At 42.1% G+C, this 26,326-nt stretch overlaps 1 protein-coding gene across 1 annotated transcript in view; it reads right to left on the bottom strand.

The window, feature by feature from the left end:
• Positions 1–719: 719 nt before the first annotated feature.
• The window catches only part of LOC119735534 (adhesion G protein-coupled receptor L3-like), a 59,225-nt gene continuing 33,618 nt past the window's right edge, over positions 720–26,326 (bottom strand). The window contains exons 4-20 of the mRNA XM_038209271.1: positions 24,972–25,160; positions 23,640–23,711; positions 17,988–18,111; positions 17,571–17,672; positions 16,067–16,154; positions 15,087–15,251; positions 13,492–13,597; positions 10,316–10,416; positions 9,544–9,646; positions 8,663–8,755; positions 7,603–7,727; positions 7,069–7,135; positions 5,456–5,547; positions 4,265–4,391; positions 3,693–3,734; positions 2,960–3,307; positions 720–2,283 (exon numbers count right to left, since the gene is read on the bottom strand). Coding sequence (XP_038065199.1) covers positions 2,182–2,283; positions 2,960–3,307; positions 3,693–3,734; positions 4,265–4,391; positions 5,456–5,547; positions 7,069–7,135; positions 7,603–7,727; positions 8,663–8,755; positions 9,544–9,646; positions 10,316–10,416; positions 13,492–13,597; positions 15,087–15,251; positions 16,067–16,154; positions 17,571–17,672; positions 17,988–18,111; positions 23,640–23,711; positions 24,972–25,160 — 2,046 coding nt within the window. The 3' untranslated portion in view covers positions 720–2,181. The remainder of the gene's footprint in view (positions 2,284–2,959; positions 3,308–3,692; positions 3,735–4,264; positions 4,392–5,455; positions 5,548–7,068; positions 7,136–7,602; positions 7,728–8,662; positions 8,756–9,543; positions 9,647–10,315; positions 10,417–13,491; positions 13,598–15,086; positions 15,252–16,066; positions 16,155–17,570; positions 17,673–17,987; positions 18,112–23,639; positions 23,712–24,971; positions 25,161–26,326) is intronic.

Below are 26,326 nucleotides of genomic sequence, written 5' to 3'. Positions count from 1 at the left end.
TTAGCAGCGCTATGAAATTGGGCCCTGATGGGGTTTGGTACTGGTACATGTACATGTACATGTAGTTCGTATCAGATTTGTATCTTCAGGAATTTTTAAAGGTGGAATCAGTTGTCATTGTCCAAATGATCTTTATTTGTGCTGGTCCCAGAGAGGGTCAACCTGTCGTCCTCTTTGTACACGCACTGACTCACCGACTCACTGTGGCTTGTGAGCCGGGCAGTGCTGTTGTATAGGATTACTCCGTAACGCCAATGAATGGGCTAAATATGGCCCACTGTGTACACAGATACATGAAAAGACTTCCAGTGAATAGCCATGATGAATCAAATGATGGGACCAGCTTTCCTAGGCTTGCCCCTGTCTTGTGTTTTCTTCTTCTTTTCATATCTGTTCCTTTCTAGCTTGCGCTCTGGGCAAACTATGACAAAGCCGGGTCTTTGCAAAAGGAAAACTGGTAATAACCGAGCATGAAAGTTTGTTTCCTAGTCCCATTATTATATCAAGTAAATAAAAGATACCTTTTTTGGGACTTGAGTTACAGAGCTCGTATCAGGAGCTTGCGACACCATCACGGTGTCTTTGTCAACTGGCGTCCAGACCTCAAGAAATGTGGCCTTGTATACCAAATGTCGCGTGGTGGCTGTGAAGACACTTATATCGGGGAAACAGCTCGCACTCTGCAGACCCGATGCAGAGAACACACCAGTAGGTCAGCCCCCCCCCCCCCCGACAGCAGTTGGTGAACATATATCCACCCCAGGACATAACATCTCTGTGGACAATGCTAAGATCATCGCCAGGGAGGATGACGTCTATACACGCAAAATCCGAGAAGCTGTGGAAATCCGCAGGCACCGCCCCATATGAACAGAGATGGAGGGTACGAGCTGGCCCACGTGTACGACCGCCTCCTGTCATGTGCCTTAAGCTTGGTCACGTGCACGGGTCACATGTGGGTCACGTGAGGGCCGCAACAACGCCGGTTGACCAAGACACCGTGATGGTGTCGCAAGCTCCTGATACGAGCTCTGTAACTCAAGTCCCAAAAAATATATTTTATTTACTTAACCGATTTTCTAATTTCTTCATTGTTCAGTGTGCATGTATATTTCATTTGAATAATGAACCCATTTAAAACAATTTTGTTTTTTTTAGTGTGCAGAATGAAGTGCCAAAGTGAAAAACAAATACCACAAACACTGCACTGACTTCGTCAAAACAACAATTAAAATTGATGGAAAACAACATGTCATACAAAAATAATTTTTGTATCAATCAATGGATGCAATATATACAGGTTTGCTTTTTGATAATGTACATATACATTTTTATTCTGCACAGGGATTGAATCAAGTTGCGGGTGATATGAGCTTGAGATATAAGAGGTATTTTTGAAACACTGGTTTCGTTTCCAGCTCTGTCTTCATCTCTGTCTTCAGAAGCATCGAGAAGCCTTTAATATTCAAACCAATAAGAATTTCTCTAAACTTTCACACCAATGTATGTTAAAGGGTATAACACCCTGAAGCAGAATATTGACCAATATTGAACCACAAGGGGCCTCAAATCTTAAGCCGAACCCAGAGACGCCGCCGATGTTTCATAAACACTCATAGTTCTTGTTACTTGTTGACTCGTGTTTCCACGGTTATTATTTTCCTTGTAAATTGTTTTCAAAGTGTCTAGTGGATGTAACAATGTACCATTTTCCATTTACATACATAGAATGACCATTGTAGAATGCACACGAAAGTTCTAGAACCTCAAAGCTGTTGAGTTCTTGCAAGCCGTTCCAATGTTGATGTGGAAATGCTACGTTGTGGCTCATGAAAAACTTCCGTTACAGTTTGAGTTAGGAATGATAACAAATTACAGGGGAAAAAAATTAGAGGGACATAAAATCAATGAGGCAAAAAAGGTACTGTCATGAATTGAGTCAATCTTTTCTTATTCGGGTCCGGGCGTCCCCCTCCCCCCCCCAAAAAAAATCTATAGATTTGCATAAACAGACACCTCGGTCTTGACGTTCTCCCTTTCCTGGATGATGATTGGCTGCAGCTGGAAGGACACCGTCTTTGGTGGCACTGTTGATAACGATGGCGACGACGAGGGTGACGGCGCCCTCTTTGGAGCATGGTTGGTAACGGAGCGCGGCGCTGACGAGGTGTCGAATGTTTGTCATCTGTGGTTGTCCAGGCCCTGCCTGGCGGCCGACGGTGACTGGGCCCCCGTGGACGGGGGCTGTTGGCTCTTGCGGAGTGGGAACACCTTGAGTTTGGTCTGTGTGAAGGGAGAGTTCAAACAATGATGATAAAGTTAGTTAGATATTGGATATTGGACATTTGGATACATTTGTACAAGTCTACTGGCAAATGAAACCTATGCTTCTGTAGTACGGCAAATAGGTGATGGGATTGTGCCTTTGATGATAAAAGCATGGAACTTGGTACACAGTCAGTGTATGTCATGAGAAAGATATTTGGGTATAGGGCCATTGCAGATCTATCCTTTGAAAAAAAAAAGCAAAGGTAAAATAATACGCAATGGCAGCCATTTTGAAAATTGTGACATACTCGGACTGTGTGCCAAATTCCATGCTTGTATCATCAAAGGCACAATTCTTCCAAATATTTTTCCTATCTACCGCACTACTGGGTGAAGAAAGGCAAGTGCACTTCGAAGTAGCTTGCCCAAGGACACAACAAATGACCAGCACCTAGATATGAACTTCCTCTATGATCATGATTCAGGAACCCTGACCACTAGGCCGCACTCCTGTAGCTCCAGAGCGGTTCCAAAAGCAGCGTCTACCCGACATTCCCCAGTACCTATGTACCCCAAAATCCTTAGGATTAGGGTTAGGGTTAGACTTAGGGTTAGGGTTGGGGAAAATAGGTATTGGGGAACATAGATACATGTATTGGGAAACATAGGTATGTACCCCCAAAAGCAATACCTTTAACATGAAGGAGGAGGAGAGGCTGGACGCTAGGTGGTTGGAGCCAGAGACGTCGTTGAGCTCTCGGCCATGAGCTAGCACGTCATCCACTTCCAGCCCGCCGTTGTTGATGCCGCTGCAGCCCGCCACGGCGCTGCTGCCTCCTCGGCCGTCAGTGGTGGTGCCGTTTGCGCCCGTCACTGTGGCCGTGCTGTCCATGTCTCTCAGGATGGAGCTGGCCTCCCGGTACTGGCTGATCTGGCTGATCTCGTCTCGCCAGCCCGGCCGGGGCGAGTCCCTGACCGCCGAGCTCTTCTTGTGCTGCCAGCAGCAGGGTCCAAAATGCTTCTCATATTCCTCCACAACCTTGCTCCATGGAGGGGAAAAAGTATAATATATACCGATATCACAGTGCTGTAGTCTAGATCAGCACAAGTTAAGTCACAGGGAGCAGGGGATGAAAAGTAACAAAGGAATGTCTTTTGTCACAGTTCATTTGAATGACTTGTGACATGACTTGAACTGGATGAGTTGTGATTGACTTGCGATGGTTTTGTGAGGACTAGTGATGGGGTTGACCTACTATAGAACCTCGAGACACTTTGTGGCTATGAAACGGTGCCGTGGTTCTTGTTAAAGTATCGTGTCAAATAAGATTAATAATCGTGGTGCCGTATAAAAGATCAAGGCCTTTATAGAGGGATTCAATTTAACAATTTCACCAGATCAAGCACAGAAGAGTGCCACTCACCTCCGAACTGCTAATCCCGTAGAAGAGCAGAATGAGTATACTCTGAATTTTTGTCAAAGTGGAAAAGAGAAGAAATTTTAATATTATCACATACACCTTAACATATAACCTTAAAATGCTGCACAGTGGAATTAAATATTATATACAATCTGGTGTTCACTATTTTAAATCAAATGTTCACATTGGGGCACTCTCACCGTGATAATCATTTGCTGAGGTTGAACTACAGAATATTATTTTGTATGCTGTTACCATAAGATGGAGTTTATGCATAGCTACACTCAAGGTCCAACATTTGGTTAATCTAATTTACTTGTACTCTTGTCTCTAGTTTCATAAAACATTGTGGGGAAAAAAGTAAAGCATTGTGAGTAATTTACTACCATGATCTATGCGTAAACATTCCGTATGTAGAGAGCAGTCTTGACAGCTCTTAAGAATTATCCACTATCAGCACGTTGATTTGGTTAGGTAGTGGGTATGAGCATACTATCCAATCTATGAGCTAACCATGCTTTCCAAATGTACAATGTATTTTGGTTAATGTGAAGGGTAACTGCGTGTGTACGTACCATTGCTAGAGCAGAGAGTATCCAGAAGACATCAAAGATGACATCCTCGTACTCAATGGACAAGGCGGAAAATACCCACTCGCAGATCTCGAGTGGGAGAACTATCAAGCATGCACGGATGTTGGGTCTGGAGAAAAGAAAATACGCAGAATAATAATAATGATAATGCAGTGCTTATTCAATGCTTTGTATTTTTCTTATAGCGCTTTACAATAATTACCCATGAGACCAGCATTCTGCACCAGCTCTGCACAGTCTGGTCTCTACCTATACAGGTACCCATGTATTCTCTTTTGTGGAGGGAGACAATTGCAGTTCAGTGTCTTGCCCAAGAACACAAGCACCATGGTCCATATCAAGGTGTAAACCCATGAAGGCCTACCATGAGTCAGACATGGTGACCCACGGTCAACATGGTGACCCACGGTCACCAAGTCTGACTCTAAGTAGGGCACATGTGAATCAAAGGGAGATATCCTCTGTAGGGTTGAAACTCCTCTTTAAAATAACACCCTGGTCATGTCATTACATTCACGGTTGACTGAGCAGTGACCAATTTTATGAAAGGGTCTATTTAGAGACTTGCGCCACTTTTCAATTGTGGTTTTTGTTGTGTTGTCACAGAGTGAAAGGCTAGGGTTGCCAATCAAGGCAGGTGGGGAAAAAAGAGATTTCACCATGAAAAGTGGCGCAGGTCTCTAAATAGACCCTTTCATAAAATTAGTTACTGCTCAGTCATCCATGAATGTAAGGACATGATCAGGGTGTAATTTTAAAGGGGAGATTCAACCCTAACAGAGGACATCTCCCTTTGATTCACATGTGCCGTACTTCTGTTCCAATTAGCAATAATATCTCAGTTTCGGTGTTTTTTTATCCACCCTAAACACACACACTCATGATCGAGGACCGTTTCCTGCAAAAGATGAACGCTCGCGGACAACAAAGAATCTGTTGTTCTCTCTTTGTCTGTCTGTGCTCAGGGTGTATGTAATACATGTACACAGTCACATGTAGTGATTGTGTTGACTGGGTCCATATCTGTTTCAATAATATAAAGAAGTTGTCTTCACAGGAACTGTTAATAACTCTGCAAGCATTTGCAGTTGGTTCATTCTGCAGATTGTCCAAAACGAATAATTGTAGCAGGCGAAAATTGCCTGGAAACTAAAGAATACTGTCGGTACTTACAAGATTCTGCTCATGTAGCCAAGGCACTTTTTGTCTGTTTTCTTTAAACCGTAGTAGCAGTAAAATGCGTAGAATAAGCATACAAAATTTGTCTGGGGGAAAAAAGGAACAAAATCCTTGAGTTATAATCAAAACAGTGAATTTAATTATATTTTATTGATTACTCAAACACAACACTTTACGACCCCCAAAACTGTATCGGTTCATTTTGTTTAGACTTCATATTTAGCCAAAGTCTACCTCTGATTATTTGGAAATTACAAGACATTGTTTTGATGACAAGCATAACATTTTTTTCCTGAACTGTTTTCGTTTCAAAATAGTTTGCAACATATGTATATCTAAGAATGTTGCCTCTCACAGGAAATGTACTGCCTTCCATTTATTGAAAAAAAAATGGAGCAAATGCAGTTACCTGGTATAAAGCAACAATGGACAAAATTGATCCATCTTAAAGCTAAAGTCCATCATTTGCAGCTATCCGAAAAGTAATGCACTGTAAAAATGCACAAATTACAAATGATGAACTAAAAAAGAGTATGCTGAATTCGTCAGAAAGCATTGGAGCCATTTTTGCGGTGGTACCACGCTCACCCGCATACCGCGCGCGTTATTTAAGACTGGGCGCGCGTGCATCCCGGCAACCCTATTGGTCGAAGGAGCCCGGAGTGCGTGCAAACTACCCGAGCGCGACGAGTGCGAGCCAGGGCCCAATTTCGTGACACTGCTTATTAGCGGTTAGCAGAAAAGTTGTGCTTAGCATAGCAGAAAGATGTGCTAACCTTAAGCACTATTTCATGGTGTGGGTGTGGTAACAGTCGCGGGCGCATGGAGATTTCTATTGTTACGTCACTAAGTTAAAGAGGTTGTGGAATGCTCGAAGACATTTCCGTCATTTTTCGGGTATATGTAGCCTAAGGTGTGATGAAATAAAAACGACACTATTGTTTCTGTCATAAAATGAGTACAAAAGGTACTTTTTAGAGCGGTTTTTCAAGTCCTGTCATGCCTGTTTCGACCCGAACGTGCAATTTGTGTAAAAGTCGTCGTTGCGGGCAGCAAACAAAACACAGTAAATCGTGACGTAATAAACAGGACTCCCGATGCAGAGTAGCATAAACGAGTCCTGTTTAGTACGTCACGATTTACTGTGTTTTGTTTGCTGCCCGCAACGGCGACTTTTACACAAATTGCACGTTCGGGTCGAAACAGGACCTGAAAAATAGCTCTCAAAAGTACCCTTTGTACTCATTTCATGACAGAAACAATAGTCGTTTTTATTTCATCACACCTTAGGCTACATATACCCAAAACATGACGGAAATGTCTTCGAGGATTCCACAACCTCTTTAAGAATTTTGTCCTCTGAGGTAGGCGTGCCTTTTGCTGTGCTTACTGCTTACGGTCTCTCTGAAATAGACAGAGGTTCTGTTAGCAGAAAATCGTGTGCTTATTTAGCAGCACCATGACATCGGCCCATGGTGCCACCGCAGGAATGGCTGACGCATATGAAACGGCAAAAAATAAAAAGGCAAGTAATGAAGTTTCCACCAGCCTATTGCTAACTCGTGTTTATACATGTATATGAACACATGCCATGTGGATTTACTTACGAATCCAATTAGTGCCACGGGGGTAATGATTGCATACGAAATTCCCGAACCAAGGGGAAGTGCACAGCTGCAAAGGAATCAATCAATAAGACAGTAATCAGTTTCCCAGACTTACGACTTAATAAAAATGTGGTACCTTCGAGGTTTTGATTTGACGTTGAAATCAGATTAGCACCCTTGATTTGGCATTAATCTTGATGTGACATCAATTAAGTTGGCACCCTTGAATTGACGTTTATCAGTTTGGTACCCTTGACTGAGCATGAATCATTTGGGCACTCTTGATTTGACATGTTTATTAGTTGGCACCTTTGATTCGACCTGAATTAATTTAGCATCCTTGATTTGACCTAAATTGTTCAGTGACACCCTTGATTTGACTTTAAGACACTCTTGATTGAAAATGAATCTTTTAGACACTCTTGATTTGACATGTTTATTAGTTGGCACCCTTGATTTGTCCTAAATCGTTTTGGCACTAAATCTACTAAATGATAATTGAAGTGATTTTAAAGTGGCTGATCGAAAACTTACTAGTTGCCTCGGCCGTAGCTTTCAACATAAATCCCTGCTGTGCCGGCAACGACAAACAACGGTGTGATCCACCCCAGGGCTAAAAACTGAGCAACTGTGCCGGATTCTGTCGTCTTGTACGTCATCTAAAAAAAAAGGACAAAAACGTGAAACTTTAAAAAAAATATACTAAAAAAGTCAAGGTCGTTCTTCGTTTTAAATGTACTGCCCTATTCAAAGGCACTGGTGCCGGCTAATTACTGTGAGCTGCTAATTTTTTGACTGGCCATTATAGTGATAAATACGCCCAGTTCCGAAATTCAGGTAAAATACTCATAACTCTCCAATTGAGACACACATCAAATTAAAGTTTATTTCATCAAGTTTTTGGGGGGTTAACCATGACATTTGGCAGAAAATTCCATCGAAGGATTGTCAGTACTCCTGGAAGCCCATCGCCATTTTGAAAAAAACTGATGCCTGCGCTCCATTGCAAAATGGAGCGTTATTGTGGGGCCCAATTTCAACCGATTTTCACAGAAATACGAGCTTGCACTCCTGTGCACAGCTCCCCCCCCCCCTTTTTTTCTTTTTTACAAACCCTCAAGTTCATGGTCCACAAAATGCTGCAAATATAGCCAAACAAAATTGAGGGCATGCACATCGTGATTTGGCCGGCGTAAAGGTCATTTTCGGGCCTATTTTACTCGCCTGAAGCCATGAGCATGGAATGTAAGAACTTGAATCATGGCGATGAGCTACGACAATGCTTTGCCTTTTCTTTCATATTATTTCTTGAAAGAGATAACTGGTAACCTTGGAAAACTAAATGGTCGGTATACCTATGAGCGCAAAACTTTTCAGTGTCACATGCAAGTACATGTTTGGGATAACTTCCAAATCCCCCCCCCCCCCTCCAAAAAAATCAGATATCCGTGAAAGGGATACAAATGTCAGTGGATTGATGACCAGTAAAATCTTTTTGGTGATATAAACGACCCATTGTAATTTGTATAAGATCACGATTGATGTCTTCATTCGGCTAAAATGAGCGCAAGTTTGCGCCTACTCCCTGTCTCACCTTGAGCACTATTTGCACAGCTTGGGCCAGCATCCAGAAGGAGTAAGACAGCTGAAAGTAATGGAGGAGTAAGGCTACTGCGCGGCAGGCATCCTGGCAAAGTGAATTTGGAAACAAAGAAATTAGAACAAAACGGCAAATTAGAAATCAACATATTCAAAGGAAAATGTGTAAACCCGTCAGCGCCAATAATGTGCATTGTTAAAATAAAGGACTACAAAACCAACTAAAATCAACCTGTACTCACGCAGTCCAACCTATCAAAACCAGCCAAATCATATTCAAACCAGCCCAATCGAACCTCACCAGTCCCAACAAATCCCAGTTCAGCCCAGTCCAGCCCAGCCCAGCCCAAACCCAACCTAATTTTAACTCCCCCCTCCAAAAAAAAAAACCAACCATCCCCAACCCAACCCATGACCCCAACCCAACCATACCCAACCCATGACCCAAACTCAACCCAATCCAACCCAACCCAACCCAACCCAACCCAACCCATAGGGGGTCCCCGATTGCCTGCAATCGGGGACCCCCTATTGTCCCTTTTTTTGTACTATAACTTTTTAGGAAGACCTCCCATTATGTTTTGTACACCGTGGAATCCAAATTGGGGACCTCTCGGGAATCGGGGACCCTATTGTCCTCTATTGTTCAACGTCCCCTATTGAATGCAAAAACCAAACTCGTATACCCAACCCAACCATACCCAACCCACGACCCCAACTCAACCGAAGCCAACCCAACCCAACCCAACCCAACCCACCCACCCAAGCCAAACCCAACCCATGACCCCAACTAAACCCAACCCAACCCAACACATTCCACACCATGCACCTCAACCCAACCTATCCCAACCTGCCATCATACGTCACAATTCTTACCATGTTATCTATTGCGTAGACTCCTGCAACAAGCGTTATATGACCGGTTAAAAGGGTTGCTAGGAAACACAGCACTATTGAGGCACGATCTGATTCAAATGTTCTGGAGGTGAAAAAAAGACATTTTGGAGAAAAAAACATCACCTCTGATTTTCTTATCTGTCAAAATACGTTTTAGCAACGAACAGGGGTGGCGGAACCGGGGGGGGGGGGGCGTTTGCCCCCCCCCCCCCAAGATTTTCCCAAGTGCCCCTTTTGAAGCCATAAATGTGCCCCCTCGAGCATTAAAGTGTCCCCTCGAGATAAATCAAAAATGCCCTTAAATTATCTTACTATTTCTAAGAAGTAACCATTTTCCAATAATGGTATAGATATTTTTGATATAAACGAGGAATATGAAAACCAAGTCCCAAAACCCATACAATACGGCCTGAAAATGGGCACATAATGCATATTTAGCATATAATCATTGGTTTTGAAGAGCGCCTTCTATGTTGGAAGATGGTACCAAAGCATATAGGTTTGCTAGGAAATAATGGTAATTCCTCTTATCTTGAAAATGAAAGCCTGCCAGGCGCAAGGATTTCACATGACGTTTGATCCTACTATTTACTTGCAATCAAGTCCGACATTTCATAATATTTTGGCGATTGCGTTGTTTATTTTTCTTTGCAAATGATCCAATTGCCTTATAAAGTCTATCCAAAGTTTCCAAACAGCATTAGTTGTACTCTGCCTTAAAAATGACCACCACAAAGGTTTCCTGCTTTACCTATTTGCATAAAGTAGAAGGCAAAAGGTCGCTGCTATCAGAACCAAGTATAAAACCATCGAAGCCAGAAGGACATTTGGTAGCTTCCCTCTCGTGTTGTACTGTAAAAGAGAAAAGAAGAAATTGGCTAAATTTCACTGCTCTTCTAACCACCGAATTTCGTGCTTAATACGGTCGCTATTCTGTGCTTACAGTGCTTGCACATGCGCCAGCAACTTATGCTTACAAAATGCTCCGTTGGGACGAACGCGTACGCATGCACACCTGCCAAACTGCTTTTGCTTGTCCGTAAAATGAGCTGACCGTATACGTTAATTGCTTATTGTAAGCAGAACAAGGAAAGTGGGCCTTAAGTTGATTTATAGTTAGGCCTAACTACGTGTACAAGAAAGCACCAATTTTTGTTACGGTCATTTGAAATTTATACACGAACACGATAAAGATGTTTCCTCCAAAGTAAAGTGAAGGTTTACATAATTTAAGTGCCTGCATTGCTTCCAAGTGCTTGCGAACCCAATTTGAAAGTCCAATCAAAATGCCGCGAAAACATTCCTATTATTGTTGAAGCATTTTCTTTATTTCTTAACTTTTTAGTAACGTATTCAAAAGAACATAAGAGTGAACTTGAATAGCTTTTGGGCAGAATGTTTTTTTTTGGAATGCGCCATTCGGTAGCTTTATCGATCTATACCAGTTAGGTTGTGGATATGCCTACTGTATGATTATTAGTTGGGGCCAGAACGTATATTAATTTCTGCATCAAATCATGATCCGTTTGGTGTAATGTCTGAAATAAGGGCGCAATGAAGGTTGTAAGCCACGGAATATGCGTTTGGTGTTATGTGTGCCGTGATATGACCATCTTGGAAAGTTGTGAGAGTTTTCCGAATTATTTGAAGTCCAGGTTATTTATCATTGGAGTCAATGGCAACTTTATACTATGGCTACTAGTAGTATCCACCCTGAACGATCTACCTAGGATCACTTTTTAATTTAACAGAGTCATCTTAATGTATAGTAAACTTTTTTTATAATTTTTTGGCCAAAAAAATTGTTGAGTAAAAAGTGTATGATGTTACTTTCATTCATTAAAAATCTTTCTTTACAAATCTATTATTCTTGGAGTCGTAATATGGCGGACGGTGACTTCACTTCATACAGCCAATGGGCTGTTCAGTTTTCATATGGATATCAATGGTTCTATTCCATACCAAATTTTCCTAAATGGGCGCAATGAGAGCCAATGAGGGCGCCGAAAAGCGCAGGAAAATGCTGCAGCCTGGTGCAGGCAGGATGATAATTCCGGTTCCCTGACGTACGTCACCCGTATATGTTTTATGCACGTACACGTCTCTGAGGCGTAGGCCCTTACGTACGTAACACCATTCGTCTGTTTCGAGGCGTGAAATTAATTCTAATTTTCTACCTATCTGGAGAGTTGGAATAGGACAGTGAAACCCGCCGCCATTGGGAACACTGTTTGACGAGAAGGATCATTACGTATGCATTGGCTTCAATTTAATATTCAAAACACTGGAGGGAGATTCGATGTGAAGTGAATGCTAATGATAGGAACGGACACCTCGGCTTGCTGTCAATATGGACAGCGTGTGGGCTGCATGCATGGATGGACAAGACACGGCTGTGAAAAATTGTGAGTACATGTAGTCATTCACTTTTAAAGGGCCAGGTGGCAAGACAACATATCCTCGTTCCCACCACCCTGGCCGAGTGAGCTGGTAAACTCTAATTTCTTTGAGATCTCATTGGATACATATAGGAAGTGATCCACTGTTCACTGCCAGTTCATGCAAGATACGCATTCACATTGTTTATAGCAGGCGTCCTATACCTTCGCCAGGGTGACCGTAAGGTAATGGCAAAATTCTGCTAGATGCACTTCAAAAATCTGCTAGATTTGACAAAAATCTGCTTAATCACCTTTTACATGTATTACACAAAATACATTATAAACAATGTACTCACATGATGCAGATGTAACACAATTTCCTTTTTAAAAAAATCTCAAAATTTACTTTAAAAAAATTAATATTTTTAATTTTTAATTTGCACGTCTAGCCTGGCTTGCAATGGTTTAAAGGAATTTACTGTGTACTAATACACGTCAGGGAACCTGAAATTAACCTTTTTCAAAACTAATCACGAAAATCAGCCATATTTTCGAGTCAGATCACCAATTTAATACAGGATTCTGCTAGAAATCTGCTCAAAAAATCATTCTGCTTAAAAGTTTCTGTCAAACTAGTTTTTTTTTTTCGATAAAAAAAACTCTTTCAAATTTAGCCGAAATTCGGCTAAAACGGTCACCCTGACTTTCGCAATGCTGGATTTCCTTCACAATCGAGGACGGAGCGAAATAGTTTTTGATGTGTTCGAATAACCATAGAGCAAGGACCCAAAGAGTTCGTACTCCAAGACTTCAAAAGTAAAATGATGGTCGCCGCGCTCGAAAGCTACAATAGAAAGCACCTGGCGGCCAGCTTGCTCAGTTGCTCACTACGCTAATCTCAACACAATAGAGATCCGGGCTCACTAAAGAAAAGGAGTTTGCATGGCTTCGTAGACAGTACCATGGTAAATACGCATGCGCAGTTGTCATACATCGCTAAAAATGAATGAATTTGAAGTGTTTGGAATAACTTACACGTGAGAGTAAACATTTGCACGAGCGCGTTCGATTAACCACCACGTGATACTCGTGTCTGCCCCGGTGTTATGCCCCAGAAGCTCGCGAGCGGGTCTCTCGTGGCTGCCCGGTTGCAATGACGTAGCGGGACGATTTCGTGGCTCGATTGAAGATGGCGGGAAATTTAATTGAATACTTAGTGAATACAAATGTACGGATTTATGACTCAAACGTAATGCAATTTACGTTCACGTGATAAATTGAACAGAGCAGGGCAGAGCATATCTTCCTAATTAATCCAGCAAGTATTGATCTGGTTGCAATGATACAAGAAGAATGCAGGCGAATACACCGCACCTTTCGATAAGCCTCATTGCCTGGCTTTATCGAGTGTTAACCGCGTGTATACATGGAGAAGCTACTCGAACGCACCCATTGGGACCTGCTCACGTGAACACTAGAGGGCGCTATATAGCCCAACAACGAGATTTTACTCGCGCTCTTGCTTTATCATGGTAGGCCCACTCACCTTGCCTATAACGGCAAATGTCGTCAGATGGGTACAATGACATGTCACCGTGCCATCGTCGTTGAAGACCGGCTTCTGGCATCCTTGTAGGTCCTCTTTCCAGACACTGACGGCGACAAATTCAAATAGATGCGTTAGTGACAAGCTACGTCCGGGACAGTGTTGCACATTATCCAAGTTACAGTTGCGTTTCAAGTATTAGCTGCAAGCAGCGCTAAACCCTTCTCAATCCTCCAAAATCAACCAGACGGTTTTGGAGGATGCATTGCGTCAAGATCTTCTAAGCTGTACCCAGCGTTGTTTATGTTCAGCCATGTATAACTCAGGCTCGCATTATACTGGAAACCATCTGCACTGCTGGCATTATTATCCATACTTCCTCAATGTATCACAGCGATTGTTGGAGGATTGTGAAGGATTGAGGCAGGCGTCACCCCTCCGCCGAACAAATTCAATAAATAACGGATGATTTTGGCGCTTGGAGGCAGAATCCAAATTTTACATAGTCGCAGTTGATGTTTGAAGGATTTAGGATAGATCCTATAGCAAAGAGGGCCCTGGTGTTAATAAAGAAAAGGGATACGCGCAAAGTATCTGGAACCCCACAGAAAACAACATGCAGAACTTGGTTTAAATAACTTCATTTTAAGGTTCATAATGCATGTACATCCCAATGCGTCCTTTTAGCGAACTCTGAAATATGAAAATGATATGAATTGTTTTGTTCTTAATGTTTGGTCTGGAATTCATCAAAATATACTTTGAAGTCATTTTTTTGTTTACCTGCAAGTTGTTACAATAGAAAAGGACATCGGGTGGAAAAATAAAAAGAGCGATGATCTACTTCCTTTTTAGGGGAAACTGCGGGTTGTAGGTCCGCTCACTTTTAACTAGACATTTTTTTCTGTAATATCACGATCCTAAAATGTCGCTCTCTTTTTTGTTAATCTAATGACGCATTGACTGACAGCTAGTCATATAATAGATATGTTTACTTTTAAAAACAAAACCCCCCAAAACCCCTGACAAAACAAAATTACATAGGGACTCTACCAACTGTAACTGGACGTTTCTTGCCAAGATACAATTGCTTTACTCTAACAAACGACTAATTATACAAACATTTGTATCAGCATAAAGACTACCATGCACACTGGTAAATATGCATTAGTCAATCCGGCAAGTATACACAAACACCTATTTATCACTACGCATTTCTTTTAGTCTTTTCTAGGTAAGCTGGGGACGGTTGGTCTAGCGGTAGAGCACAGTATTCATGATCGTGAGGTTGTGGGTTCAAGCCCCGCCTCGGTCATGCGCGTTGTGCCCTTGAGTAGGGCGCTTTACCTCAATTACTCCTCTCAACCCAGGTGTTAAATGGATACCGGCATTATTCAATGTTGGGAAGGTCGCTGTGGAGGAGATGTGGCGATCCTCCAACAGCAGCATATGAGTCTGGCCCAATCGCTAACGAAAGAGAGATGGGCACTCCGTTCCTGTGAACATAGGTTCGTTACCTTTACACCTTTACCAGGTGAGCTGCACAGTAAAGGTGCATGTTTATATTTTGAGACATAAAAAATTCCTCAGCCTACCGCTTGGGATTGCTGTATGTCAAGAATGAACAGGTGGAATTGGGCAGCACGGGGTCGTTCTTCATCTGTATCGACACGCTGTCGGCGAAGGTGTCGGTGGTCGGGGTGGGGAATACACTGCAGGAAACCAGAACCGAACTGATGTTCTGGGTGTCAATGCGGATCCTGCCGTAATGCATAGATAAAAAGAAGAACACATAAGTCAATGGTTGACTTCTGAAACGCTTGGTGGCAGCACACACACCGGTCCTTGTACGGACATTGATACGCCAATTAGGAAGTCTTGATAAATACCTCAAACCGGCTGGCTGGTCTTAAACACAATCATTTCCTGTGTCACATGAAATTTGGATTCCTATGAAATCCGGTGCTTTTTGCCGTTTCAATGGTTGTACGTTTACAATCCTCACGTAGGCACGCGCAATACTAGCAGCGAGTCAGTATTTTATGATCCTAAAGCCAATCTCCGTATAAATTAAGGAAAGGGAAAAACTTGAAGTAAAATTGTTGAACAAAATCGTTGGAAATTTATAATTTTTGACTTGTTTTGACTTTTGGACCGAAAAATTTAGATTTTTTTTTTTTTTACTAAAAAGGCCCTCGGCTCGGGTAATTATCAGCATCCAGACTCCAGAAATTTGTTATTCCCAGAGAATCTCATTCAGGAGGTTTGTATGGTCTGGCATGCAAGGTGAAAATAAAAACATCTGCCACAGCTCCAATGATGTCATCAACCTCTGGCAGGAGCTTCTACATGTCACTTGGTGGTCGGTCTGTCGATCTGTCTGTCCCGAAAATTGACCTTTTGGTGTATGGTGTTCCATATGTGCCATCGGCGTCGCATTTTTCGGCGTCGCATTTTCAGCTCTGGCAGGGATCATCTTGAACGACTTCCAGAGCTTATTGTGCACTCGGACTCGTTATTTCGAGTGCAAACTAATGTATTTTCTACTAAATTCAACAGTTGTGGGATCACTTACTTGGAGTTTTGCGACTGTGAAGGAAACAGGCCTAGAATTGTTGAGGCGAAGACCAAAGTTGCAACGCTGGTATTCCTCGTGGAACCTACTGTAATAATAACACAAATTAGTCAGGTTGCAATTTGGTTGACAAGTATATATTGTAATTACACAGGAAACACAACCATCTGGTAATTAACTGTGCCAAACTGCAGGGCCCGTGTTACGGGCCGTGTCCAGTTGGTATTTAACATCCATTTTGATACGTGGTTGTTAAAATTTTAAAACCTGACACTCTGCAGAGTGCAATCTAAGTGGATTGTTTGTGTGTTCAGTCGGCAACTTTGCATTGCAGGGTTGTCAATCAACATATCGTCACCGACACCACGAAGTAACACCCATCTACATACCAGTAAAAACTAGCAATCGGAGAAAACGGCAACTAAACTTGAACGCCTTTTAAAACAACACTTTGCGTCAAAACGACAGAGTATTTTCAGTTGGGTTTCTCGTTGTGGACACTTGATGAATTGAATTTATTAAATCTACTGTTTTTCACTCGTTTGTGTATTAAATAAACAAGAAATAAGAGAAAAAAGATGAGTGTTAGTTCGTGAAACCGAAAAGGCTGCGAAACTGTAAATTTTCGTTTTCACGAAGTAACACTCTTCAATGTATTTAACACGAGGAAAGTGCAACTTCAGGTCAGCGCGCGCGCGCTCATACAACTTGTTACAAGAAGAGTGTTACTTCGTGAAAACGTTTTTGCTCACTTATGAGCAGAGTGCGCGCCATGCATTGCAATGGAAAATGGAACTTGAGTGTTACTTCGTGAAAACGAAAATTGTCGCTTTTGCGCAAAAGTTGCCATGGATACTTAGCGTAATTATTAAAGTAAAGCTCTTGAAGCTTTGAAACTTCGTGCAATGGTAGGCCTTGATGAATAATGTTTAAAAATCCAAAAAACTGAAAATCGAAAAAAATATGCTTTAACACGGTAGAGTGTTACTTCGTGGTGTCGGTGACGATATTAGTGAACTTGTGACCATATGCCACACTAGTAAACGTTGGTATTTGTCCGACCGCAATTATTCCCATGAATGAGCTACAAGCATAACTGACCATAAAATTCAAACACCAACCGAAAAATGTGTACGTTTGTCAAAATCTCGCCACTGAGGGCGTATCATTGCCATTTTCACTCGTCATCACCGCCCCATCCAAATTCTATGTAGGGCACCCCTGACTGCCAATTCGTTTCGCAAACTCTTGTGAAGGAAACGCTGATACTGCAAAGCATTGTTGGTAAGTCACTTGTCATTACCAAGTAAACGCATATGCCGTGCGCACGAGTCACACGTCCGCACACGAAAGTATTCTGGCTCACGTGATGTACAAGAATCCGTCCAATCAGAGCTCAAAGAAAATTAGAGGGCACTGGCACCTTTGGATAGGGTGGTGGGGACGAGCAATTAAGGATTCAAGCAGTTGTTCTCCCCTTTGTACTGGGGACGATGTTTATTACCTTGTTTTGCGAGTACCGTCCCTGGAATAGTAACTTTAGTGGAGTAATCGCTAAATTCGTGAACTAGCTGCTGACCGCCTGTCACCACCTCATAGATTGACTCTGTGGAAAAGATGAACGTTCGGTATGAACTACACGGTGAAAATGGTGTCTTAAACTCAACGTAAGACTTATATTGGACCGGTTTTACTACTGGTGCGCAGGCGCATAACACGTCACCAATTAGCCAAAGTTGACTACTATGTTTCTCTCTCGAACTCGCTCTTTATGATAACGAAGGAGTTTCTACGGTTTGGGTAGGTCATCAACGGTTAAATCTTCAAGACTCGTTGCAGTGAGACTTGGAGAAAATGTAGGGGTCCCACTTCTATACCTCGGCTAAGTATAGGGTTAAACGTCAGCAATACTGGAACTTACGGTAGTTAGTGGTGGATTTCAAGGTCAGAGAGGCGTGTCCCCTGTCGTCCAGGTAGGAGGTTATCACGTCCCCGTAGTTTTCAAAACCCTCCATGAACCTCAAGAACAAGTCGGCATCTTTGTACTGAAATAAGAATGAACCAATGAGAAATCAGGCGTATAGTTTGGCACGCGTGAGAAGCGTGCAACGAATGCCTTGGTTCAAGACATGGATTTGCATTTGGTTGTCCTTTATGCAGCCGGTGTAATGTAATTCTGTCCCCCAGGGGCGGCGAAACCAGGAGGGGGGAGGGGGGGGGGGGACTTGCCCCCCAGATTTTCCCAGGCTAACAAAAGTGCCCCTCTCGCTGTCAATGTGCCCCCTCGAGATGAAAACAAAACTGTCCTTCAAACGTACACACATGAAAGCATATGATCGCGCTACAAATAAAATTGTTTCCTCTCTTGTTATGAAAAACTTCCCCTCAAAAACACAAGTACCCCTCTCGCATTAAGAAGAGAATTGTGCACAAGTTTTCAAAATGGAAAACTAACCATCAAAAGCACAAATACCCCTCTCGCAATAATAAGATTGTGCCCCTCTGGAGATGGAAAATTGGCTCCTAAAAATAATAGTGCTCTTCACGCGAATGAAATTGTCACTGAATTGGCCATCAAAAGCAACAGTGCCCCACTCGCGATAAAAAAAAAATGGTCTTGCTACATAACTATGGGTAAAAGAAACACACCGAGCAAGATGGAAAACGTATTCATAATTTGCTCCTCTTCATATAGGTTTATAGCGAAATGAAAGGGACCGTATTCTTTTCTTCCATTTTCACACTGATGGAAGGTGCCCCTTTTTCTGAGCAAGTGCCCCTTTTTGGTGTTGCCCCCCAGTTTGAAAAGCGTTCCGCCGCCCCTGAGTCCCCCCAAATAAATCTGTCCGGGGATGGGCAAATTTACCTGGGAGATGCTGTCCCTTTGCAGGTTAGACCGTGTCCGAATTACTTGGCTACGGCTTGAAATTATACAGGGTGAGTCAAAAAAACGAAACCCAAATGTTGGGACCATTGTTTAGGAAGTTCTGCATGTAGCATTTTCAAAATGTAGGATATGAAAGCCCAATTCTTAAGCTTTCTTTTAGTACAAGAATCACTCAAATCACTCATGTACTTTTCAAGTTTCAATTTTAAACACAACCACTGTTTTAAGGTTCTGTCCACGGATCACAAAAAAGATCAGTGTTCTTTCAACAAACGAAAGAAATCACATAGTGATGTGGGTGAATTGTTTTCGTTTTGCTGAAAGAACGCACACCTTTTTTGTGTGATCCGTGGACAAAACCTTACAACGGTGGTTATGTTTAAAATTCCGCAACTTGAAAAGTACATAAGTGATTTGAATGATTTTTGTACTAAAAGCAAGCTAATGAGATGGGCTTTCATATCCTAGATTTTGAAAGTGCTACATGCAGAACTTCAATAAAACAGTAGTCCCGACATTTGGGTTTCGGTTTTTTTTTACTCACCCTGTATACGAGTCTGTGGCGGCGGCTGCAGCCACTTTCCGTATACTTGTGTGTGATTTCAAGCCGTAGCCATAAGTAATTCGTACACGGCCTAATATTCTGTCCCCTAGCCAAACAGAAAATGGGTCCGTCTGGTGAATGTGTCTCTATTTGTAACGCGTGATGTGTAGCACCCAGACGTTTTTGTTTTTTATTTTTAATATGGCATTCAACGTGTGCAATAAGTCTGCAGAATACGATTACTGCCATTTCTGTGAAAGGCCATATGTTCATTGTGATAGTTTCACGGAGGGCAGAAAAGCCCAAAATGCAAACTCGTTGGAGTGAATTCATCAAAACAACATACTGGTAGAACGGGCCATATACATGGCAACACGGGGGGGGGGGGGGACGACAAAATAACATGAAGGAGGACAGAATAAACGGTCCGAAGGAAACTTTTACCTGGGTAATTTGTCCTCTCGGACAATTTTACCAGGGGATAGCATTACCGTCTACCACAACACTACCTGCCGAACGCGATGAAGCATCGCCGCGGCTGTATAGGGTTGTATCAACAGACACAATGTCATTAACGATATGCTCCGAGTGTGAACAGTAATGGTATAAACGAATATCATACAGTGTTGCAGTCGAGTACTTTTTCACAAGCACGAGTACGAGTACTTGGCTACGAGTACGAGTACGAGTAAGACTACTTTGCCACAAGTACGAGTACGTGTACGAGTACGAGTACAGGAATTTGTTTTCTTGCGAGTACGAGTACATTTCCATGAGTACGAGTACGGAAAAAAGTACTCGAGTACTGTACGAGTACAAGTACGAGAACTACAACACAAATATAAACTGCTAGGGTTTCAGATTTTCTCGCATAAATATTTCTTTAGTCGATCATCCAAAAACTAAAACATTAATTTTCAAACGCATGAAACAAATGGCCGTACACGTGAACTAAACCATCACATACAAAATCCTGAATTTATAATTTTTTTAACATTAGGATGAAACCCTTTCTCATGACGTGAAGTATTAATGCGCACATAGGTCTGGTTCGAATCTCAAAATCAATTCAGTTATAGGAAAGCAACATTTGTTTTGAAGGACGAAGCGTACGTTCGTGTATGGGCAATCTCATAATGCCAGACACGGCCCCAATAATGCTTCACAATATAAACAGTTCGTTTCTCACAGGGGAAAAATCTATCCAATTTCCCATCCTTTAAAAGCCTTTTATGTGAACATCCATATTGTGTTGTGTGCGTAAGTCTGTTTCATCTCCCTCAAATTGATGGATTTTCTCTACTCATGCATTACGATGTGACTGTTGCTTAACATGCTGTTACCATCATCTCGTGTTGCTTTTTACGTCATCACTGACTTTTTTGAGGATTCATCATGACGAAATTTGTGGGCATACTCTAAGGGTTACTTGGGAAAAAACGAAACGAAAGGAGATACTTTTTTTTTCTAAATATCTTAAAACAACACAAGTCTAGGCAAACCTGGAAAACTGGGCCAAGATCACCAACAAAATCAATTGATAAGGAAAGGCTAAAACTGTTTTGCTTGTGTGAGCTTTTTTCACTGAAGTTTAATATGACATCGAGGTTTTGCTCATGACTATTATGTAAATTGAATTAGCATAAACATGTATTTGGTCCCGATACACACTAATGCATTTTTGCATCGCATGGGCCCTTTAAATAATTCAATCAAGTTTGTAGACTTGGACGCTATTTGCATGTGTGCGATACGCACCACGGAGCACGTAAGCCAACCCCTGGCAAGCAGGTCGACGCAGGAAAGCCCATGGGGAGTAGCAGTGCCTTTTTCCCCGGTGGTCGGTTGGCGCCGGCGTAGGGTCATCATGATAATGCGGAACTGCGATGTAACACTCGACTGTCGTACTCATCATGTAACTTGAGATACTTTCTCACACACTTTACCCTCCGTCCTTTGTTTTTTTGTTTTTGTTTTTTTGGAGCTCTTGAGAGTGCTTGGAAAAAATCTCCCCTTCTTTCAAAAATCAGTCTTGTTTGTCCGGTTTGAATAAATCAGTTTATGTTTAGTACATGGTAGAAACTGTGCAGTTTGTTTGTTTGGCAGACGATTTGGATAATCATTCCAAGTTCATTTTTTTGCAGTCAGAACAAAATGACCCTTTGCAAATACGCCAGCAGTGTTGGTTTTGTTCTTATCATAACACATAGGCGTAGCCAGCGGGGGCGAATGTTTTTTTAAACAACGATCTGGGGATACACCACGCACTTTTGTGTACTTTCCTATGGGGACATGGTTTTATCGCCGTGCTTGAGTGGAAACTAATTTGCTCTTTTCACGCTCCGCCATAAGTATGTAGAGCCTTGATCTGGCAACTTTGCACAATGAAAATAGCCGGTTCAGTGATCTGAACCCCGACACGGGAATCACTGAACCGGCTATTTTCATTGTGTAAACTTGCCAGATAGAGGCTCTGCATGCCCATGGCGGAAGCGTGAAAAGAGCGAATTGTATTATCTTGTGCACGTAGGCCTTAATGAAATTTCGGACTTTACTTCACTAGTTAAAAAATATCCTCTGGAGCTGCGATTCAGAAAAGAAAAAGAACTTTTCTGCTGCAAAATTAGTATCTGGCTTAAAAAAAAACAATTCCGGGGGAAAATTCGAAACTTGTTGGAAAAAGAAAAAAGGGGACATTTTGATGAGAACATTTTCGAAACTTATTACGTCAGTGTTTTATAAAACACTGAGGTAATAAGTTTCGAAAATGTTTTCGTGTTGCCTATGTTGTCTATACTCTTTTAATATATTCCTTTCTTGGATAATTCACAGTCGATTCTAGCTAATTCACTTCATTGGAATCGAATGGTCTACGTGCTTCTTACGACTATTCATTGATAAAAAGTACAGACTATACTCAGTACACGCTGTTTCACTGAGTATTAGTGTTGATACAAAATACGTCAATGAAAGGCCCGACAACCCAGGCTAGATTGAAAATTCAATGTGCTTTAACAATTTATTGAACCAATCACTCTACCAGATGTACGAGAGCAGAAGTCGCTTTTACATTTTCGAGCACTACATCAAAGTAGTTACACGCTATCTTTATGTATGACTCGAGTCGTCTCTCACGGGAAAGGCCTTGGCATTAAGTAATGCGAAGTCCGCGGCGCGTCAGCAGTAGTGCGAAATTCCCCCATAACTCATTTCAGTGGACGTCATTAATGCAGCACGCGCATTCTGATTGCACGTCATTAATGCGCCCGACTTGTTAGAATGCATTATATCATAATTACGGTTGCCGATGCAGTGTTGGAAGTCCGCAAACATTGTGATCCCAAGAGATATAAGCTCATTTTGAACAGGTTCCGAGGGTAAATAAACATCACACTTTCTGACGATGCATATGTGAAGTGCGCCCTCATTGACGAATACGGCTCAATTTCTTTCTGATCAAAATCCCTTAAATATACATCTGTGTCCATTTCAATGGCGCATGCAGGATTTTGCTAGCGGCTAAGGGGGGGGGGGGGGACCATTGTCTTTGTGCTGGAAGGTAGCCAGGATTGGTTTCAGTCAAAAGTGGGGTGGGAGCTGGACCTGGACACATCAGGGTCAGTATATGGGGGCGCTGTTCATAGCTGAGGATCATGGGCAATATGGGCAAGGTGTGGCGCTCTACGTTACGGCATTCATGTATTTGCCGACACGGTTTTGAAACTTCTCAAAACACCCACTCCCACACACCCTCTCTACCGACACACGTGGAAACACCTTTTTTTGGTTAACAATTCTGTTGGGGGATGGCATTTCCGATTGTGTTGATATTAACGCAGGGCATACTGTACGCGCCACTATACAATTAGGTCAATCTTCAGTATGATGCAGTTTAAGAACGAGTAGTTGAAGAGGGCCCAACGCCATTGAGCATTAAAGTACAAAAACCATGGTCATCAAAGTTATGTGGTAAGCAAAATTCATCGCGGTATCAGTCATTGGTAAGAAAGTTGACGTTATACGTTCGGTTGGTTACATTTTGCTTACTCCTTTTCTTCAATTCTTTTGGCAACAATTCCCCGATAAATGCCCCGATTTGTAATAGCCATTCTGTAAAGCAAGTAAAACCACAGAGCACATACCTGGTGAATGTTTGCCCACGAGGTTACAAAGCTCCCAGAATCCAGTAGATTGTCAACTGAGGCCAACATATTCTACAAATGAGATCAAAAACAAATGTTAAACTGTAAAATGTACACTAAACAGTTCCGGATCAGATTTGCCCCGGATTCCAGGTCGTATTTGACCCGGATTCCAGGTCTTATTTGAGCTGACACTTTTCCGGGTCAAATTGACACTCTTCCGGGTCAAATTAAAAATATTCTGGTTCCTTTTTGACCCGACCAAAAATTTTATTTCACCCAGTAAAGTGTCATTTCGACCCGGCAAAGAGTCATCTTGACCCGGTAAAGTGTCATTTTGACCCGGTCAAGAGTCCGGTGAAATATGAACCGGATTCCTGGTCAAATCTAACCAGGGGCTTTTTAGAGTGTACAGTTACTGGACTTCCTCCTTTGAAATCTGCACTGCATGTTTTCCAACTTGATATCATTGTGAAAGCTCTTAATATTTGGTTAAGAAGCAGGATATTCAAATTTCCTACAACCAGACGTCTAGTTATCCCGCCGTAATTTTGGACAAATCTTTCTCCAAATTTACCTCAAAAGTTACAGGAATTAATGGTAGAAACTAGAAAGCCACCTCGGTATTACATCACAAAAGGTTTGCAATTCGGATCGGTCTGTAGACCCGTCCGAGCGCGCTGTTTCTGTTCACTCATGAAGGCACCCATCAATGGCAAAAGAACTGTGCAATGTGCCAAACATTGTGTTGTCTCCGGTGCCAGTGGCTTGAAACAACTGAGAATATTTATATTGCCCCAGGATGGGACGCTAGTCTATCGCAGGTTACTCCCCAGCTAAAAAAATGCCGGTACCCATTTTTTACTCATGGGTGATGAAGAGATGCAAGTAGAGGGGAAGTGGCTTGCCCAAGGGCACAACATATGGACAGAAGCTGGATTCGAACCCCCAACCCTCTGATCATGAGTCACAAACCATAACCACTACAGGCCACAGTTCCCCGATACAAATAGGTGCACTCCAATAACTGTGTTTAGCAGTTAATCACTTCTCTAAACACATTCTTCCTATCATGTTTGTAAGCATGTTTATAATAGTATGTCAATACTTACAGTATTGATGGATAGTGTTGAGCAGTTGAACATTGCTGTTTAGAATAGGACAGATATTGTTAAGCTTCTAAACATGTTAGCAAAGCGATGGCAAGATTGTGTTTAATTGCTAAACAGAGTTTTCGGAGCGTGGAACAATGCTCCCGCCATTAAAGGGGCCTTCGTGAATCTGCGCAGTGACAGCTATAGTGTTCTCGGATATGCCTATCAGTGTCCATACCTGTATGTAGGTATCCGCTGCATCTACTGTAAGCCCAGTAAGGTCCTTCTTGGTAAAAACCTCCAGTATGATGTTTGTGGCCAGCGCTAGCTGCCCGGAGTACGCGATGCTTGCCGGCATGGTGCCCGTGGCTAACTCGCTGACCGATGTCGCTAGATCCCCGGTGACGGTGCTACTGGCATTTGAAACCTACCAACGACAAAACCATACAAAAATACTGCTTCAATGAAGACGGTACAATTTCTACCTGTACGGTTATACAACAGTTATTGTAGTTAATACTTATAATGACACCTGTTTTGAGCAAAAGAAATCCACTCAATCTGAACTGTGTGAAAATAGTGACACGTCCAGATTTTTTTTCTCTTCTGAAACTTATTCCTAAAAGGGTTCCTCAACTTTTTCCGCGATACCCTTGCAAATTTGTTTCCCGATCCGAGCTTTTCTGACTTTTTAGCCTCGCGTCTTGCGCATCTTTTGATACCAAAAACATACAATTCCGACCATGGGTTACCGCGCAGCGAAAATTTCCCCATAGGTAGTGTACACCAATCGATATTACCCTTGGTGCATGTGAATAATTTATTAGCCATAATTCCAAAACTCTAGTCATGACATTTCTTGGGTATCTTTATATTACGTTGGTCGATGCATGTACTGAGTTGCATAATATTTCGTCGCTCAATGGCTGAGATCTGCATGGAATCCGCCCCCCCCCGGCTGTGAGATGGTCAAAGTAATTACCGGCTCCTCTAGGATTAAGCATGCTGTTTCTGTGACGTCACTTTAGGTACACACTGAGCAGTTCAGGGATTTTTTGTACAAAATAATTTTGATACCGTAGTGAACCTCGTTTAAAGCATTTATGCCACAAAGTTCTCTTTTTGACCGGCTGTAGTTTACAAATTAAAATTAATAAGGAAACACCATAACGGGAGGGAATTGCATGAACCCAAAATTAAGGATTTTCTTTTGGCACTGAAGCGGCTGAAACATCGAGGCAAACACCGCCGTTGTATTCATATAATATTAGAGATTCTAAATAGCTAATATTAGCTTTAAATCCAAAAGGCCCAGAAGCAACCTTAAAATGGTAATGTATATGGGTTATTCTATACATTTGGGGTGCACTTTTATTTTCGTGTCCCTGTTACATCAGACATCTATGGTTTTTATAATTCTGATGCACTCCTTTATGCAGTGTTCCTCCAAGAGTGATTATGAGCAAAACTACCTAAAGCTACCCAACAAAAACAACAAATAGCTTGAGGTAATTATTAACGACTTTTTAATGGCAAATTACATAGTTCTGAAGGAACAGGAACAGGAAAATGCCACACTATGGACCATGAATA

The sequence above is a fragment of the Patiria miniata genome, unplaced genomic scaffold (genome assembly GCF_015706575.1).
Source record: "Patiria miniata isolate m_02_andy unplaced genomic scaffold, ASM1570657v1 HiC_scaffold_29, whole genome shotgun sequence".
Classification (NCBI taxonomy): domain Eukaryota; kingdom Metazoa; phylum Echinodermata; class Asteroidea; order Valvatida; family Asterinidae; genus Patiria; species Patiria miniata.
Note: the sequence above shows the minus strand (reverse complement) of the source record. Positions and strands in the feature narration are given on the sequence as shown.